The sequence below is a fragment of the Anneissia japonica genome, unplaced genomic scaffold, assembly GCF_011630105.1.
Source record: "Anneissia japonica isolate Jap-2015-1 unplaced genomic scaffold, ASM1163010v1 scaffold750_len1593409_cov174, whole genome shotgun sequence".
Taxonomy (NCBI): domain Eukaryota; kingdom Metazoa; phylum Echinodermata; class Crinoidea; order Comatulida; family Comatulidae; genus Anneissia; species Anneissia japonica.
The window spans coordinates 1,442,696-1,460,027 of record NW_022756705.1 but is presented as its reverse complement, the minus strand read 5'-3'; the positions used below and the strand labels follow the sequence as shown (position 1 = coordinate 1,460,027).

The window sequence follows — 17,332 nt, the reverse complement described above, 5'->3', positions numbered from 1 at the left end:
TCCCTTCAAGTAAAGACCATTTTTGGGACCGGGGTTTCAATGGTCTTTAGCAGCTTTGGTCTCTAACTAGCATAATAAACAGAAAAGACATTTGTTAATTTGGGACCACAGAAAAGTGGTCTTTAATTGGAGGGGTCTTTAATTGGAGGGAGACCTGTACAATTTTAATTTACTATATATATCAAAATATTTCTTAATTCTCTGTAAACAGAAATTTGAACAGAGTGTTATGCTGCTAACAGAAACAGGATACTTGAATGAAGCAGTTGAAGTTCTACAACAACATGCTAACGTACTCCGGTAATAAGCTACTAATTATTTAATCTATAAATGTTTTTAATTGATTACCAATTAATTTGAGGGTCTTTGCAGACTACAGATTAATGATGATATTTATATGTCTGTTAATTGTATTTTTTTAATTGACTTATATAAAAACTGAAAGGTCCACCGATTAATCTCAAGATAAGAAAGTATAATACATGCTCTAAGTATTGAAATGTACACCATCGTGTTGGGATTTCAATATTTCGACATTAATTACATCATCATCAGGAAATGACGGCATCACATCATGACCATTAATAATAATTATTCAATATAATTCCTGCTGATGAAATATTAATGCCAAAAATTTTGAATCCCAACACGATGGCATGCATTTCAATACTTGGAGTATGTATTATACTTTCATAGACTTATATAAAGTAAGTAATTAATTGTGTTTAATTGAATAGGTTTTTTAGCTCAGTTAAATAAGTATATATTTATATAATATGAACAGTAAAGAGGGACATACAGTATTCATATAGAAAAATGTGTAAACACAAACATATATATGCCTACTAATTTGTGTGTAAGTTGATCTGCCATAACTGTTTTTGATTTTGTGTTTATCATTGTTGTTTTGTTTTCAAAGGTTGTTTGTGTGTGATAGCACTGATCTAGATATACAGCACAGCTACCTACTCCAAGCATACAACCTTTTAGAAAAAGCTGTTAGACTGACCAATGAAAGAATGGAAGATGCACTAGGCATGTCGCCCACACAGCAGGTATGTGAACAACAATATGTCATTCTCATCCTGGTATTGTTGGATGATTTAGCCCTACTGCAAGCTGAGCAACATAACCAAATGGCAGCTTCTCAAAAATTCTTTTGGAAGTTATAGTCAAACAAGAATTCAGATTGTAACCACCACACTTTTTGTAGGTCTTGTGTTACCCATTCGTAAATTATTTCTTTAGATGCGTGGTGTTGTGTTACCCATTCAGAGGCAAGCGTGCGCCATCAAGAATGCCTTGGTGGAGCTTCTCATTGACATATTCGTAATCCACGCTGATGAAGCCCGCAAGCATAAAACAACCGAAGCACGAAAACCTTCAGTAATAAAGGTATGTATATCTTTACAGTTATGTACTGGAAGAAAAATATTATTAGATTTCTACTGAATTTACAGCTGCCATTCCTTACATGATAATTTTTTTTTTAAATTTATTTATTCGGTATAACAATTTCACCTCAATCCCAGAGGGCAAACCTGTGAGTTTACATAAACATTAAATATTTAACAAAATATCATATTACAGAATTACAAGAAGATACAACTCACTAAAACAGTACTCAAAATATAAATTACAAAAAAAATATTTAACATTGTATCATCATATTGACATTCATTTATATTATTTATAATTCCAAATATTCAATTACTATTTACAATTTAAGTATCATATTATTGATTCCCAGTAATATTTAACATTAAAATAAATGAAGTATGTCTATATAAACAAATTAAATTAAAACTATTAACATTAATTATTATTATTTACAATTGCATGTTTTTAAATGTTATTATTAATATTACAACTTACAATTAAGATGTCATATTTACATACATTAATCATTAGTTTACATACATTAATTATTTATTATTTATTGAAATAATTAAAAAAAACTATGAAATTAACATACAGGTTCAATAAAAGGGTCAGAACAAAGGATCAAGCATGCTATCCAAAAAGTAAAATAGAATTGAATGGAATTTCTCTTTGATGAGATTAAAAGTTGTCTGTAATTCAGTTTTAAGTAGAGTCTCCTTGGGTCTTAGCTCAATGATGAATTTTCTTCATCCTGTTAGTATAAACATACTGAATATGATTGGCTGTTAAAATGTACTTTTCTAATACAGTATGTCCTGAATATTAAGACCAGCCCATATTCATATGCCCCTTTAAGCATTATGTAAGTCTAGCAAGTACCTTATTAATCATTATTAATTAAAATTATTATAATTGTTTCATTGTATTGCATACTATGAAAATTTATTGATGGAAGCTATCTATATTTCCTTTATTTCAGCTTGTGGAAACATACATCGCAGAATCTCCAACACTGACAGACACAGAGATGAAATGGCAGACACTCACTGAGTAAGCAACTATTAGTTACTTGGTTTACTTGGTTAATAGGATTTCGAGCTAAAAATCTTATGTTTCCTTCCAATATTCTGTTTCCTGGAATAATATACGGGTAGAAGCAGTTTTGATGCATAAACCATGTTTTCTCGAGGATCCTCTTGCATTGATTAAGGTTTTGGGCCTGGACAGCGGTCTCAGGTAGACTATTCCAATCGTTCACAACTCTGAGAAAATAGTATTTTAGGCTGTACATTTTAAAAATAGATTAGATACTGATTATGCTGACATATTTTGAAATTGATAGTTACGTGTATAATTGCTTTATTATTTTAAATGTTAAGCAAGTTTATATTATGAAATGAAATGTTTTAACAATTAACGAAATTAAAAATTTGAGTGCTATTTCTGAGCAAGTGGACGTGTAAATTTTACAAAATTTTCAAACCGAGGCCCCAACCATGGTGGGGCTGACGTTATTGGATCAATAAATGCTTCCACTGCCCCTGTTAAGTTGGTTAAAGTTAAATGAAAAATGTATTGTTATTAATTTTGATTATTTGTATTAATGTAGACAACTTGCAACAAAGGCTCTGATGGAACTAACAGCTGCTCACAGCCTTGCTGGTCCAATCCAGGAATTGAGGGCAAAGGTATAGTGTATAGTGCATTCAATTGTATATTAATGATGTATATTGAGGCGGTTATTATGGAGCACTCACAAATTTAACTCATATTTATAACTTAATATTAGGCTCTTGAATGCTTCCTTCAAGCAAGCTGAAAAATGTATTAACTAGTGTATATATGATTAGAGCTAGCTAAATTTTAAACTGTAGACCACTTATAAAGATCCTCCCATTATGTAAAACATTATTTTAATTTTGTTGTGTGCTTTATTGTAGACTTTGTACAACCTCGGTCGGTGCTTGCGCATCATGGCTGTCCACAATGCACCTGATTCACCAAACCTGTGGGACGTACAGCTTATGGTAGGTTGATAATTAAATTAATTCTTGTTGAAATGTAGTCTTTGCTTCATAGTTTTAATCATGGCGACTTTTTTAAAATATTAACTTTGAATATTCAAATGCTATAAAATCAAAAGAATAGTTCTGTTGAACCCAAGCAGGGGCGGATCCAGAAATGTCCAAAAGGGGGGGGGGCCGGAAGTGGGGCCGAAAGTTGGGCCGATTGAGACAACACTGTCGTAGGGGGTCCGGGGGCATGCCCCCGCGAAATTTTTGTGTTCTAGACGCCCGAACATAACATTTGAGGCATTCTTGGCCATCATTTTTTTCTTTTTCTCTCTTTTTTTCCCCTTTTTTTTTTCTTTTTTTTCCTCCCAAAAGGGGGGGCCGGGGCCGGGCCGGCCCCCCCCTAAATCCGCCCCTGCCAAGTGTAGGGATTTTTGGAATTCAGAGTCTGTCAGCAACTTTTTTGTAAACAATTGGCCTGGGCTCAATTCTAAGGGTTATCACTCATGCCATGTCTTTTGGTTGATAAGAAAATCCAGGATACAGTATAAAATTTATTATTTTAAGGCTTGAAAATTGTTTTTTGAAACATCGTACAAGTACTTGGTCCTCCCTTTCGGATAAAGAAAAAACCTTTTTGCATAAAAACTAATCTTGATTTCCAAGATTTTTGGTTGGTCCTGGCTGGGCAGCAAAAACTATTTTTGCCTAATTGGAAATGATGTTGATACTGCAGCTTTGTTATAGCTTGTGAATATGCAAAATATTATATGAATATTGATGGCGTAACAATGGTGTAACAGTTAATTGGAACCTAATGATATGATATTTATTCTTTCTTCAGGGATTTGGTAACAATGAAACTACTCCATCAGTGAAAGAAGATGGGGAGGCTGAGGTCGAGGCGCTAGAAAATGAAGTAGAGTCAACGACTTCAAAAGAGTCAATTAAACTAGCAAAATTGGCAAAACATGCACAGGTAAAGAATGATTAATGATTTTCAAATCTGTCAATCATTTCCTCTCCATATCCATCATTATCTCTTCCCCAAGTTTTGCTTTTCAACTTTCTTGCCACTTCACGATTTCCTGCACATACTCCATACTTTCCACAGGTTTTTATCATTGACCATAATTGCTGAAAGTCTGAACCAAGTACATCACTTAAGAAAAACAAAATTCTTCACAATTTGTTGACTAATGTTAGATATGTTTAAATAAAGGTGAGATTATAACATCTTTCTGTTATATTTTGCTAGGCTGAGCAGAGTACCTCATTGAGTTATCTGGCACAGGCTTCAGAAGCACTTGGTCAGTGTGTTCAGCTAGCCCTTAAGGAACAATTGATAGTAAGTAGCCTTGAAAAATGAAAATATTTAAACTACTATAAATGTACTGAACTATGGCCAAAAAAATGTTGAATATTAATATTGTAACAATCCGTATCTCACTCATAGACTACCTTGCCAACATCACTGCTGAATGTGTATATTGATAAAGCAGCCCATACCTTAATTTATGTGGATCCCATTGGAAATAAGTTTTTTTTCTTTTTTTTTTACTTTCTGGGTTATCCTGGTTTCATATTTTAATGTTCTCTGTTTTTTTTTTTTTGTAATCTTATCTATATTGTGTTGTATATAGAAACCAAATAAAAAAAAAAACAAATTTGAACAACTTAGTAAAGTATATCTGTCCATCATTGCCATCATTGTTCAAATATAAACATCCTGAATTCTTCCATATTTGAATTTACTGTGTTTACTGTGCATAGAGCCACCAATTAATATCCACTGTTATCTTTCAGGATCTAGTAGCAGGTGCATCCTTGGAGATGGTGGAGTGTTGCGGTCAGTACGACCCACTGACATCATCATTGTACCTCGCTCTATACCAGGTGTGTATCAAACTATTCTATATTTGTATTTGTCAATTACTTGTTACTTGTTCCATTCATTTTTTTTTTCTTTTCTGTTGTTCTGGAGAGCGCATCTAGAGACGAATATTATATGCGCTATACAAGTGCACAATTATTGATTGAACTTTTATTGACCATGAGAATGGCTGACATATACACAGTCATAGAGAGAGATCTTTTTTTTATTTTAATTTTCTTTTTTATAAGTGAATACCAAAGTGGGGCCCTTAACAGGTACTCTCCTCCTGCGTCAGGAGTATCCGGGACTCATCGTTGGCCAGGGGCATTCATTTCCCTAATCAGGTCAAGTCTTGCTTAGTGCAAGACAATCTATGTGACAATCAAATTTTCTACATTAATAATTAACACAATAAAAAGCAGCTACATTTTAGTGTTCTCCCAACCATGTAACTCGTTGGTTAGCCTGTTTGAGCTTGGAACACCCACACAATATAATTATAATTAAGTGATGTCACATGTCCTTTTAGAGCTGCCAATGTTCCATTGTCATGAAGGATGTCTTGGAGCATTGTCAACAGGATCCTAGCACCTCTCAACAAGCTGCCCTGCTTCACCAGAGACGGAAGCTGTTGTCTGATAACCTTACCAGCAACCAATTCAGAGGAAACCTCATGAAGTCAGTGGACAAGAAATTGATGGAAGTTTCAGAGGTACTGCATCTCTTCAAATATGTTGTTTCATGCAAACAAAAACAGAACAAATATACACATTTAATTATAATGAAAGTTGCAAAATTAACACATCTAGATGTGTATAAGAGACAGGGCGTGAACTGAATCAGGTCTAAAACAAAAGCCATCAAAATGAGTCATACAGATAGGAAGCCTATTCTGTATACGGATGGAATATAGCAAAATACATGAAATAAAATATAATATATATAGTATAGGCCTATAATAAAAAATCTGCAGTAAATAACATATCATAATCTAAAAGCAGTGAAACTAACATTAATGCCAGCAGGATGTAACGTACCTAATTTATAGATGATTCTCTGTTCTAATTCTTTCCTAGAGAAATCAGATCCTTTACATAAACTAACACCAGTAATTTGTATATCGTCAGTATTATGATTATGAGAAAAATGAGAAGCTACTGGTAAACCAGGCATACGTAAGCGTATAGATCTAAGGTGCTCCGTAGAACGATCAGCAATGCGACGTTTGGTCTCTCCTATGTATATCAAGTTGCATTTATTACAAATTATGCCGTAAATAACATTAGTAGATATACAACTAAAAGAGTCCGTAATAACATGGTATCCCGAAGGTCCCTTAAGTAGATCAAGTGATACAACGTGTTTACATGTCTTACACCTCGGTCGATGGCAAGGAGTAGTCGAACCTTTAGGTCTTTCAAAAATAGGTTGAAGTGAAGAATGTACAAATGATTCACGGATACTGGCATCACGACGATAGGCACATAGTGGAGGAAGCTGAAATATCTCACTAGTAGATGATTGAGTGTATTTTTATGGGCATGATGATATCATATTACACCCATATGGCTTTAGCTGTATAAATACCAACATATTATTATTTTTATTACCATATTATTATTATTGTTATTATTATTATTATCTGAACTTTGATCTATCAGGCTTGGAAGCGATTGAAAATTAATCCTAATCACCTAGAACTGTTCAAAGACTTACCTGCTAATTTCAACCTCCTCATTCTCCAGCATTCAGAAGATCGGTAAGTAATATTTTGTAATTTTTTCGCCAACTTGATAACAGCCATAATGGCGTATATGTTTTCAAATAGTATTGCATGTTATTAAAGTATTATGTTATATTTTGGAATTTGTATTTATGATGGTGTAAGTTGAATTTGTGAATATTTTGATAAACCCTCATATGCAAAGTTTTCTTTGGTTTTTGGGGGAACCTGTTCAAAAAAATAAAGGAATATGATTTTTAATGTATATTATACAGTTACACAAATTCTATTTACAATAAATATTTTTATTCTTACTATTTGTTAGCCCTTCTTTGCACTGTTGTTGTTGGTAGATTGAAATTATTAAAAAAGTAAATTGTAAACACTTAAAAAATCTGTTTTGCAAGTATAAATAATATGTTTATTCCAAAATTTGCTATAAATTGTAGATCAATTTTGTATGGATCTCTACTGGATAAACCTAAACAGTCTGGCGCCAAAGAAGGCAAAACAAAGGGTGGGCCAGCCCCATTGTCCAAGGCCTGTGTTACTCGCACACTAGTTGATCCTGAGGCCTTGGATGGCCTCCTGCAACGCTTCAAACAGCACAAGTTCAATGTGATGCAAGCACTGTTGAAGGCCGAGTACCGCAGATCACAACAAGTACAGAGGAACAAGATGTTGGAGAACCTGGCTGAGAATGTCCGCCATGATTTGAAGGTCAGTGGAGTTACTATTATGGGATTAAATTTTTCTACTAACATAGAAGAGATTTAGTGAATGTGTATTTCATGGGTATGTAATCAATTACTACTAGAGTAAAAAATATGCATAAAGGTGTTTACATTGTTGGTGTTATAATTATATCATCATATAATAATATCATTATTGTGATTGTTTTTATTATTTTTATTTATTATTATCACTATTGTTAATACCTGTACCTGTATTATAATGGTGAATATTGTTATTAGGAATTATGTTTTGCCTGACATGTTATCATACTGAATGCTAAGTATGTTCCCAAATACTTGCAAAAAAAATCCTTGATCCAGGTTGGAATTGAACCCATGCCCTCAAGATAACTAGCCTGGTGTGATAACCACTAGACCACCAAACTTGTGCTTAGTGGCTAGTGTTCAATCCGATCCTCAAGTAGCAGTGAGTACTGCAATACTATTTTGATACAATATTATTTTAATATTATTTGCATTGTTAGTATTATTTTTGGTTGTGTTTTAGGATCTGTCAGGTGAAAATGAATTAGAAGAACAAGAACTTCAAGATGAGTTTAGCAACCTTGTACGTGCCATGCAAGATTATTTACGACCAATCACAACTGCTATGGAACCAGCCTTCAGGTAAACTTGTACTTTTTTGATAAAACTATACATAGTTGTAAAATTATAATAGCAATGCCATAATCATACTTTTTCTTGTCTCAGCCCAACCATAGTGGGGCTGACATGGTGTAGACCCTCTATTTGGGAAATTCCCTCCCTGGGCTCTCTCTATTTTAAATTCCTTGATCTGCCACTGCTTGTACGGATAAAATGTAAAGCAAAGGTTCTAAGCAATACCTATATTGTTCATCAAAGCCATAATATTATATTAATGAAATTCATTCATGATAATCATCATTCTGAATAAAGTTATGAATGCTTAATATTATTTGTATTCATGATTTATCTAAATTATAAATTCCTTTAGAATGATTCATTTCTCTTAATATTTACTGTTTACCAACATTATCATATAATATTAACTTTGTTTTTATATACAGTTTTGAATTAACTACAGTAATGATTTAACTGTAACTAATTCTTTTATACAGAGCTCTTGACAACAGTAGCTCAGGTGCACAATCTGTGCAAGACGAGTATGTAGTGATTCTAGCCGATAAGTGGCTAATGGAACTCCCTCTGGAAGCGCTTCCGTTGTTGGCGTCGCCATCCATCTTTTCCCTTTCCAGGGATTTCTCATTCCAAATGCTGTACAACAGAATGCACCAGGAACCTGATAGTAAATTTGTGTTATTTATTAGGCCAAAAAAAAACAAATACTAGTTTCTTGTCCCCTCATGCATCCATTTTCCCTGCCTCACCAAATTCATTATTTATTTTATTTTATTTATTTTACAAAATGTACTAAAATGTGGCTTGTACGAAATGTACGAAAAAAAACTCACATCAGTAAATTCCTCTCTCGATCGTTGGTGGTTGGGGATACATATGGTATGAATCATGTCTAGTGCTTCTTTTATTTGTTTTCTCTGTGTCTACTTGGAAAAGGTGGGAAAATAGTAGCTGTTTCCCATCGACCATCTTGGAGTAAAAAAACTTTCAAAAGTGCCCTAATTCTAATATTTTTTCAAAATATTAGGACGAGAAACTACTTTTTTTTTTTAACTTGGCCTTATATATCATTTAGTAAACTCAACACATGATTAGTATTTAATGCAAAAGTATACATATTGCAGTTGTTCAATGTATTATTGCTTTGTCTTGCTTGCACCATTTCTTTTGCATTTTCAATTTTTCTTTTGTATTTTCATCTGTTTATGATAGATATTCAAATACATAGATATCTTGTTTATATTCACTATATTTGATGTTTTTATTATTATTATTTTTATTATTATTATTATTATTATTATTATTTTAAGGTGAGGAACAACCAGATGAAAAGAAGAAAAAGGAAGCTGCCAAAGCCAAGCTTGCAAAAGAGAAAAACAAGTCTGTTAAAATAGTAAGTTTTCCGTGTTATAAAATTATTTGATACAAGTGTCTTTATACAGTAGACCCCCTCTTTAAAACACCCCTATTAATGGTTGCCCTATTAGTGGCACACTATTTTGGCCATGAATCAAGGAAGAATATTTCTTGTTCACACAAACCCCAATCAGTGGCGTTGCCAGCTGGGGAACAGGGGGGCTTAAGCCTCCTGTCGGACAAGTCAAGCTCCCCACCGACTGAGCTCGTCAGGCAGTCGGACTAAAAATGATTTAAAAAAAGGCCTACATCAAACCAAAACATATATTTCATAGTCATAGAGTGCCATTTCTGGGCATCCAGATGTTCTTGTTTTTAGAAATCTCATTCGGACACCCCTCCCAAATCCTGGCCCACCTCCCCTCCCCCTCTTCTCTTCAGAGAGTATCCTAGAGCTTAGAGATTAAGGGGACACTATTTTTTGGTCCCAAAGGTGTTCCCTTTATATGGGGTCTACTGTGTACAAAGCTACATGTGTATAGCTCCAATAAATGCAAACATTTTTGTTTACTAAATCTGGTATGTGAGCAATTGGTTTATACATGCATGGATATCTATATGTGATATATTTGAATTTTGTTGATGCTTGGATATAATTGCAGATATTTGGTTTAGCTACACACCCAACATTTCTAAATAGATTTTCCAAGTTGTATCATCATCATCATAAAATATACTGTATTTGACCATGGTAATCTATTCCTAGTTAATTCCTAGTTAATTTAGTGTTAATTTAATGTGACAGCTATTTAATCAAAATAATTTGTGTTTCTCACTTTCTTCCTTTATAGCTTCCACTTGAGAGGCAGGTGCCACCTCACTGTTGTGGTGTTGACACCCATAAATTCAAATGTATCCTTTCATGTGATGGTTCATTATACATTGTGTTTGTATTATTATTTTTTTTAACTTTTTTTTTTAACCATGAGAAAAGGTTTGGGTATAGTCAAAGATGTACATAATGATGATGATGATGATGGTGGGTGTGGTAGTGATGATGATGATGATGATCGGTTGCTAAACCTTTATTAACTGTGGTTCCCAAAAAAATCATAAAAATATGATGACAATTATGATGACAATCAGGGTCAGTTATCAGTATAGGGAACGTGGCAAGTTGCCCCCCCCCCCACTTGCCCAATTTCAATGCATATCAGTGTTGCTCATTTATCTATTCCGAAACTGTTGTTCCCCTGTTAATTCCCTGAATAAAATGTGACTAGTACATAAAGAAAGTCTTGGTGTGCTCAATAATGATCATGGGTATTAATGATGATGATATTTTATATATAATTGCAATATTTCTGATTTCTTTTCCTTAATAGTTTTAGATGTAATTGACCCCCACAATGATTGCTCACAGACAGACAACGAAGATGAGAAACCAATAAACATAATGACACAGACTCTCAACAATTACCAAGTGCAGTTCACAGCTCGCTGGGAAGGAATTATGGGTATTGACCATGTCCCGAGGTAATCATATGATGTTGATTTGTTCATTCAGAGTTGAAATATTGGCTTATTATTATTATTATAATTATATTATCTATTTACCAACATATAGCATAGGGCCTAGATACATTATAGGGATAGATTATAAGAATAGATTACATATGAATTAATTCTGTGTCCACCAGCCCTAGAACGATTTCATTTGGTGCAGTTTTTTACCTTGGTAATCGGATCTCCAATCAAAGGTACTGAAGGCTATGATAGGGCCTAGATTGCCCATCAAGCAACGCATTATTTTAAAAATGTTACTCTTGACATACAAAGCCATAAACGATTGTGCTTTGGCATATATCTGTGAAGTCATCTCATTCTCCACCAACTTAGCTCTCCGTTCATCTAACCTACTCCTACTGAAACCTGGACCACGCATTAAGACATCTTTATGTGGGGACAGGGGTTTTTCTGTTGCAGTTCCAAAACCCTGGAACAGTCTTCCATATGAAATCTGTGCATCAACATCTGTATGCATTTTCAAAAGAAAACTCAAAACGCATCCTTTCTTTTGATTGTTTACAGTACTGGGATTCAAAGTGCTTGAAACTAACTGTCTTTTGCACTATAAAAATGTTATTTATTATTATTATTTATAACCGTCTCTATTTCAAATTTGTAATACAAACTCATAGTACCTTCATTATCTACTTTACAGATAATGAAATTACATTTGGAATAACATTGCTAATTTTGAAACTTACCTTTACCTTTGCAACCACTCCTTTTAATTTGACCCCTGTGATTTTATGTGTTTTTTGTAATTTTCAATTTCTATGACTGTTTTGTTAAAATTTGTCTGGTGTTTTTTTAATTAATGTACAATTTTAAACATTGTAACTATCGTTTTTTCAATGTGAATTTTGTTTATACACGTTTATTTGTATGTTGCCTAGAAATGATAAATGAACATTTTTTTTTTTGCATTCATAGTATTGGTGAGTGGGAGACCTATATGTCTGAAAACTCTGCATTTATTTTCTATGGAATGGAGAGATTCTTCTCCCACATTCATCCATCAAAAGTGATTCCAAGGAATATGTCTGGTAAGAAGGATAAACAATTGACAATAATATCTAAATAAATAAAAATATTGGCGATGATGACTTTGGTGATGGTGAGATTAGTGAAGATGGCAGTTGTGGATGATGATGATGGTAGTGGTGATGATAAAAAAAACAGTGATGACAAGCCAAGGAACTAGTATAAGATTACATAAATGATTATTCCAATATTTCTGTAAAAACAAATATATTACATAATTTGTTTTTGATAATTGTGGTCATGTATTTTTTTGCTTCCTAGAGTGCAAATTAGCCATTTTGCTGGATCTTGTTCAGACTAGTAAGAGTTTCTTACGTCAGTCAAAGATTGATGTGATCAAAACGTAAGCATGATTGCTTTTAATGAATGACAGATGACAGTCCGTTCATAGTATATATTTGTGTTTCATAGAATTGTACTTTTTAATCAGTGGTGGATGCATGGTCCCCCTCCCAGATAAAAGTTTCAAAATTATAATAAAATGAAGGGAAGGGGAAGATTTCAACCAAATTCAGGCCATTTCCTGCCATCTAGAGGTGCCATAATGAAACATTACCTCATCCCCCACATTTTTCTACCTCAGCACCAACCATAGTGGGGTAGAGGTGGTGTAGGCTTTCCATTTGTCAAACTCCCCCTTGGCCCTCTGTGGATCTTAATTATGAAATTCTATCAAAATAATCATCTTTACTGTCAAAATATTATATTTGTATCATCATCTGCACCAACAAGTTCATCAGGCTTATTTAACAGCATCCATTAAGAACATCAATCCTCACTATCCCCATCTTAACACTCTCTCACAATTCTCACCCTCCCATTCATCCTTCAATAATTTCACCCTAAAAATATTCACCCTCATCCCTATTCATCTCTACAGGTCACTATCCTCCTATCGTTGCATCTCCATTTACTGCTACACACTCATACCTCTGTAAACTTCATCCTTATGTAATTGCCAACCCCCTGCCCCTTATGTAATTGCCACCGTTGTCTGCCCCTCACACAACCCCCTCCCCCCATATCACCATCCTACAGTAGCTATCACTTTGAGGATCCTTGTGTAAAAATGCCATATTCTTCTAACCCTTAGCCATAATGATCTGAAACATGAGAAACCTGTTGAGGTGGCAATGCTGATGAGTATGACTGGTATAGGGTCTTTAGTTGTCAATCAGTGGCACTGTGCACTTAAGGACAATGCTGCAACATTTAACACCCTGATGAAAGGTGAGTTAAAGACAATGCTGCCACCATGTTTATGTACAGTCTGTCCTGATTTGCATACAGTATACAAGTTAATCAGATTGTTTAGAGTTACATAATTTCTGTGCCTTCTTTTATCTTTTATTTATCATCCAATTATTTCAGCTTTGCTCGAAACAGGACGAACATCAGGCCAGACAATCCGGCGTATGTTTATTCCGCATTGGCGACCTGAAGGGGAAGTGGAAGATGAAGAAGGGGAAGGGGAGGATCGTGAAGATGGATCAAGTGCTAAAGCTTGTGGGTCAGAAGCAAAAAATGGTAAAAATGACAAAAAGCCAAAAGGTTCAGCTAAGAACAAATCTGAAAAGGTGGGGAGTAAAGAAATTGTAGATAGTAAACCAGAGGAGGAAGTAAATACAGAGGAGATAATGAGTCGACATTGGTTTAATGTTGTCTGCTATGGCTTACCGAATGTAATGGTTGTCCAAATGTAGCAGACAACATTAGTTTAATGTCTTCTGCTATGGCTTACCGAATGTAATGGTTGTCCATGATGTAGCAGACAACATTGGTTTAATGTCTTCTGCTATGGCTTACTGAATGTAATGGTTGTCCATGATGTAGCAGACAACATTGGTTAAATGTTGTCTGCTATGGCTTACCGAGTGTAATGGTTGTCCAGATGTAGCAGACAACATTGGCTTAATGTTGTCTACTATGGTTTATCAAATGTAATGGTTATCCACATGTAGCAGACAACATTGGTTAAATGTTGTCTGCTATGGCTTACCGAGTGTAATGGTTGTCCAGATGTAGCAGACAACATTGGCTTAATGTTTGTCTACTATGGTTTATCAAATGTAATGGTTATCCACATGTAGAAGACAACATTGGTTAAATGATGTCTGCTATGGACTTACCAGATGTAATAGTTGAACAGATAGCAAATAACACGTCTACTATGGCTTATTGAATGTAAAAGTTATCCAGATATAGCAGACAACATTGGTTTGTGTATTGAATGCAAAGGCTGCTCAGATGTAGCAGAAGATGCAGTGGTTTAGCAGATGATTAAAACATTGTAGCATACTTCATATCTATTATAGGAATATGATATATACAGTACCTTTTATTGGTTAAAAAATGATCTGCAGACTAGCTTAATTAAGTGTGGATTTCTATCTTTCAGAATTGTTATAGCTACACATACAATAATTATTAAATCTTTCAAAAAAAAGTGTTATTTTCTTCTTATATTACAAAATTAAAGAAAAGTAGTAACATTCCTAATCTTTTATTTTAGGTTTCTGTTTTACTATAAAGCCAAATCATTCTTTTCAAATCAATCAATTACATAGGCATTGATGAAAGTGTAATTAATATATTTATATGAACTTTTAGGAAGAAATATTTTATAATCCTTAAAAAAATTAAATACAGTTATTAATTAATTTAAGATTATTTACATTAATCTATCAGAAGCCATATGAAATTATAAGAAAATTCATTAAAAAAAAGAGACATGATATATTGCATTGTGTTACTGTTGTGTTGCTGTTTTACATATATGAATAAATATTTGAAATTTGTTTGTTGTAGTTTAACGTAATCCTGTGTGGAATCAAAGATACATAGCAGCCCTATGCCAACATTTAAATAATAGGCACTTTTCAATTTTCACGTCAACATAGTCAACGTCTTGACATGATGTCATTTTCAAGCACTGCACAATCGTCAACCCCTCGCTCGCTACCAGATTTGAGGACGCGTCCACCCCGGTCTTCGCCGTCAACCTAAATCTACTCGCCCCATTGACTGTATGACGTCATTTTTTCAAGATGACTCGCCGACTTGCACTTTGGCAAATCTCCAATTTCAAAATGAGGATATTTTATTCTGGACAGATGAGGGCTCCCTGGACAGTATCTTTCCAACTTCCTCTTCTTACTCTACTTCTCTTTTCCTTTTCCCGACAATTTGCACTTTTACACGTTTTCATGTGAGTTAGCAAGAAGCCCATCCTGCTAATCTCAATCGACAGGCAGATGGCCTACAAGCTTGAATTTATACACCACCACCTCTAATTTCATCTGCTGTTCTCACAGATTTTTTGTCACAAGCCATGCTCTCTGGACGATTATTTTTTCTGCACCAGAACCAGTCGTAATCGGTTTTCGGATGTTCAGTATTTTTTTCATTCAAAAATCGCCCTGTCACGCCAAAATTGGTCCACGCCAAAAATGGTCCGGCGGACAAATTTTGTTTGGCCGCCAAAGTCGGTCTGCTGTACTACTTCTGGCCGCTAAAATGGTATCCGATCATTTCGGTCGCGCCTTCATTTCGGTCGCGGTATTTTCGTTATGCATTTCGGTCGCGGTGTATGGCGCGCACACGGTGCGACCGCAAATCTGGAACAAGGGAGTTAGCAGTATAGTATTTTATAAACACAAAACTTACATAAAACATTAGTTGACTAACAACTATTTGTATTACTGTACTATAATATTATAGTTTATCATTAATATTAATATTATGTGTATCATTTGGTGTTAATTTTTCTTACAGAAAAAACGAAAATGTTACAAAGTCGACTTGGTTTGAGACAAGCTTCTCTTTAACGTTTGTTGCGATGTATATTTTATTAATGCATAAATTGAATGGAGATTTATGAAATAAATATAGTCAATAGATTAGTTTTTCATACATTTGTTTTCTTGTCTGTTACGTTTCCATTTATCTTGAATGTTCTGATCATGTTTATAATTTGATAAATGAACATACTGAATGATATATGATGAGTGAAAATGAAGGAAAATACATAGTATTTTCATATTTATTTTCCACATAAATTTTCAATATATTTATAATTAAACACCGTACATTTTAATGGCCCATTTCAGGCTTCTTTTATATTCATAAGCCCGACAAAATGACTCTTTCTAGTCCTATTCTATAGTTGCGCTAGAATTTAATTTCCCACAAACTAGATTCCCATAGTACTCTTGAGGTGAAGCAGCACAAGGTTTGTATTTTCTTGTTTGTTTTAATTTTTTTCCCATTTCGTATATAAATTTTCTGATGTTTATAAAATACATAGTAAAATTAAGCAGTTTTAATATATTATTTTAAATACAGTACCGTACATGTTAATAGCCATTCCACGGATTCGGTCTTCGGGGCGGGTTTCTTCTAAAGCTAGAAAAATTTACTACTTCGAGGCCTCCTGTACTAGATGCCTGGTAACTAACCATAAAATCGGAAAGAAACTTTCCCCACAACCAAGGTTCCCACGGTGCTTATGAGGGTGAGAAGGCATATTCTTTGTACGCCGCCTTCAGGAATGTGAACGGATTACACTGCAAAGACAGAAGTAGGTTAGATGCTAAAATAGATACTAGCTATTTTTAACTGGTCATGGCAGTGGCATTGAAGGTGTTCAAGTGCGTTCACCTACTTCATGTCACCATTAACTTCGAGTCATCAATCTGATGATCATATTTATAAAAAACAAAAATACATGAATTTTAAAGTACTATAGTTTAAACTGAATGTACAAATACATGAATATTCTGATATAAAAGTACAGTATATTAGATTAAACAAATTAAATCATAATCGTAACAACATTCCTAGGCCTTTATTATGAATAATTCAGAAACTGATAAATACAAATATTTACTTTACTTTTCACTTCTGAATCTGAAAGACTCAGAAGAAAATGAACACACTAAAATTATATTTAAATTACTTGTAATTAAAAACAATCGTAAAAAACTTAAACAACAATCATACTAAAAAAAAATAAAAA

At 33.9% G+C, this 17,332-nt stretch overlaps 1 protein-coding gene across 1 annotated transcript in view; it reads left to right on the top strand.

Annotated features, from left to right (window-relative positions):
* Positions 1-16,214, top strand: part of LOC117124340 (cilia- and flagella-associated protein 46-like) — a 28,223-nt gene extending 12,009 nt beyond the window's left edge. The window contains exons 18-38 of the mRNA XM_033270548.1: positions 212-300; positions 920-1,055; positions 1,249-1,395; positions 2,363-2,433; positions 2,993-3,071; positions 3,324-3,410; positions 4,240-4,374; positions 4,654-4,743; positions 5,202-5,291; positions 5,801-5,983; positions 6,933-7,030; positions 7,444-7,714; positions 8,237-8,355; positions 8,829-9,016; positions 9,660-9,742; positions 10,557-10,617; positions 11,097-11,241; positions 12,205-12,317; positions 12,577-12,658; positions 13,409-13,545; positions 13,687-16,214. Coding sequence (XP_033126439.1) covers positions 212-300; positions 920-1,055; positions 1,249-1,395; positions 2,363-2,433; positions 2,993-3,071; positions 3,324-3,410; positions 4,240-4,374; positions 4,654-4,743; positions 5,202-5,291; positions 5,801-5,983; positions 6,933-7,030; positions 7,444-7,714; positions 8,237-8,355; positions 8,829-9,016; positions 9,660-9,742; positions 10,557-10,617; positions 11,097-11,241; positions 12,205-12,317; positions 12,577-12,658; positions 13,409-13,545; positions 13,687-14,018 — 2,736 coding nt within the window. The 3' untranslated portion in view covers positions 14,019-16,214. The remainder of the gene's footprint in view (positions 1-211; positions 301-919; positions 1,056-1,248; positions 1,396-2,362; positions 2,434-2,992; positions 3,072-3,323; positions 3,411-4,239; positions 4,375-4,653; positions 4,744-5,201; positions 5,292-5,800; positions 5,984-6,932; positions 7,031-7,443; positions 7,715-8,236; positions 8,356-8,828; positions 9,017-9,659; positions 9,743-10,556; positions 10,618-11,096; positions 11,242-12,204; positions 12,318-12,576; positions 12,659-13,408; positions 13,546-13,686) is intronic.
* Positions 16,215-17,332: the final 1,118 nt, after the last annotated feature.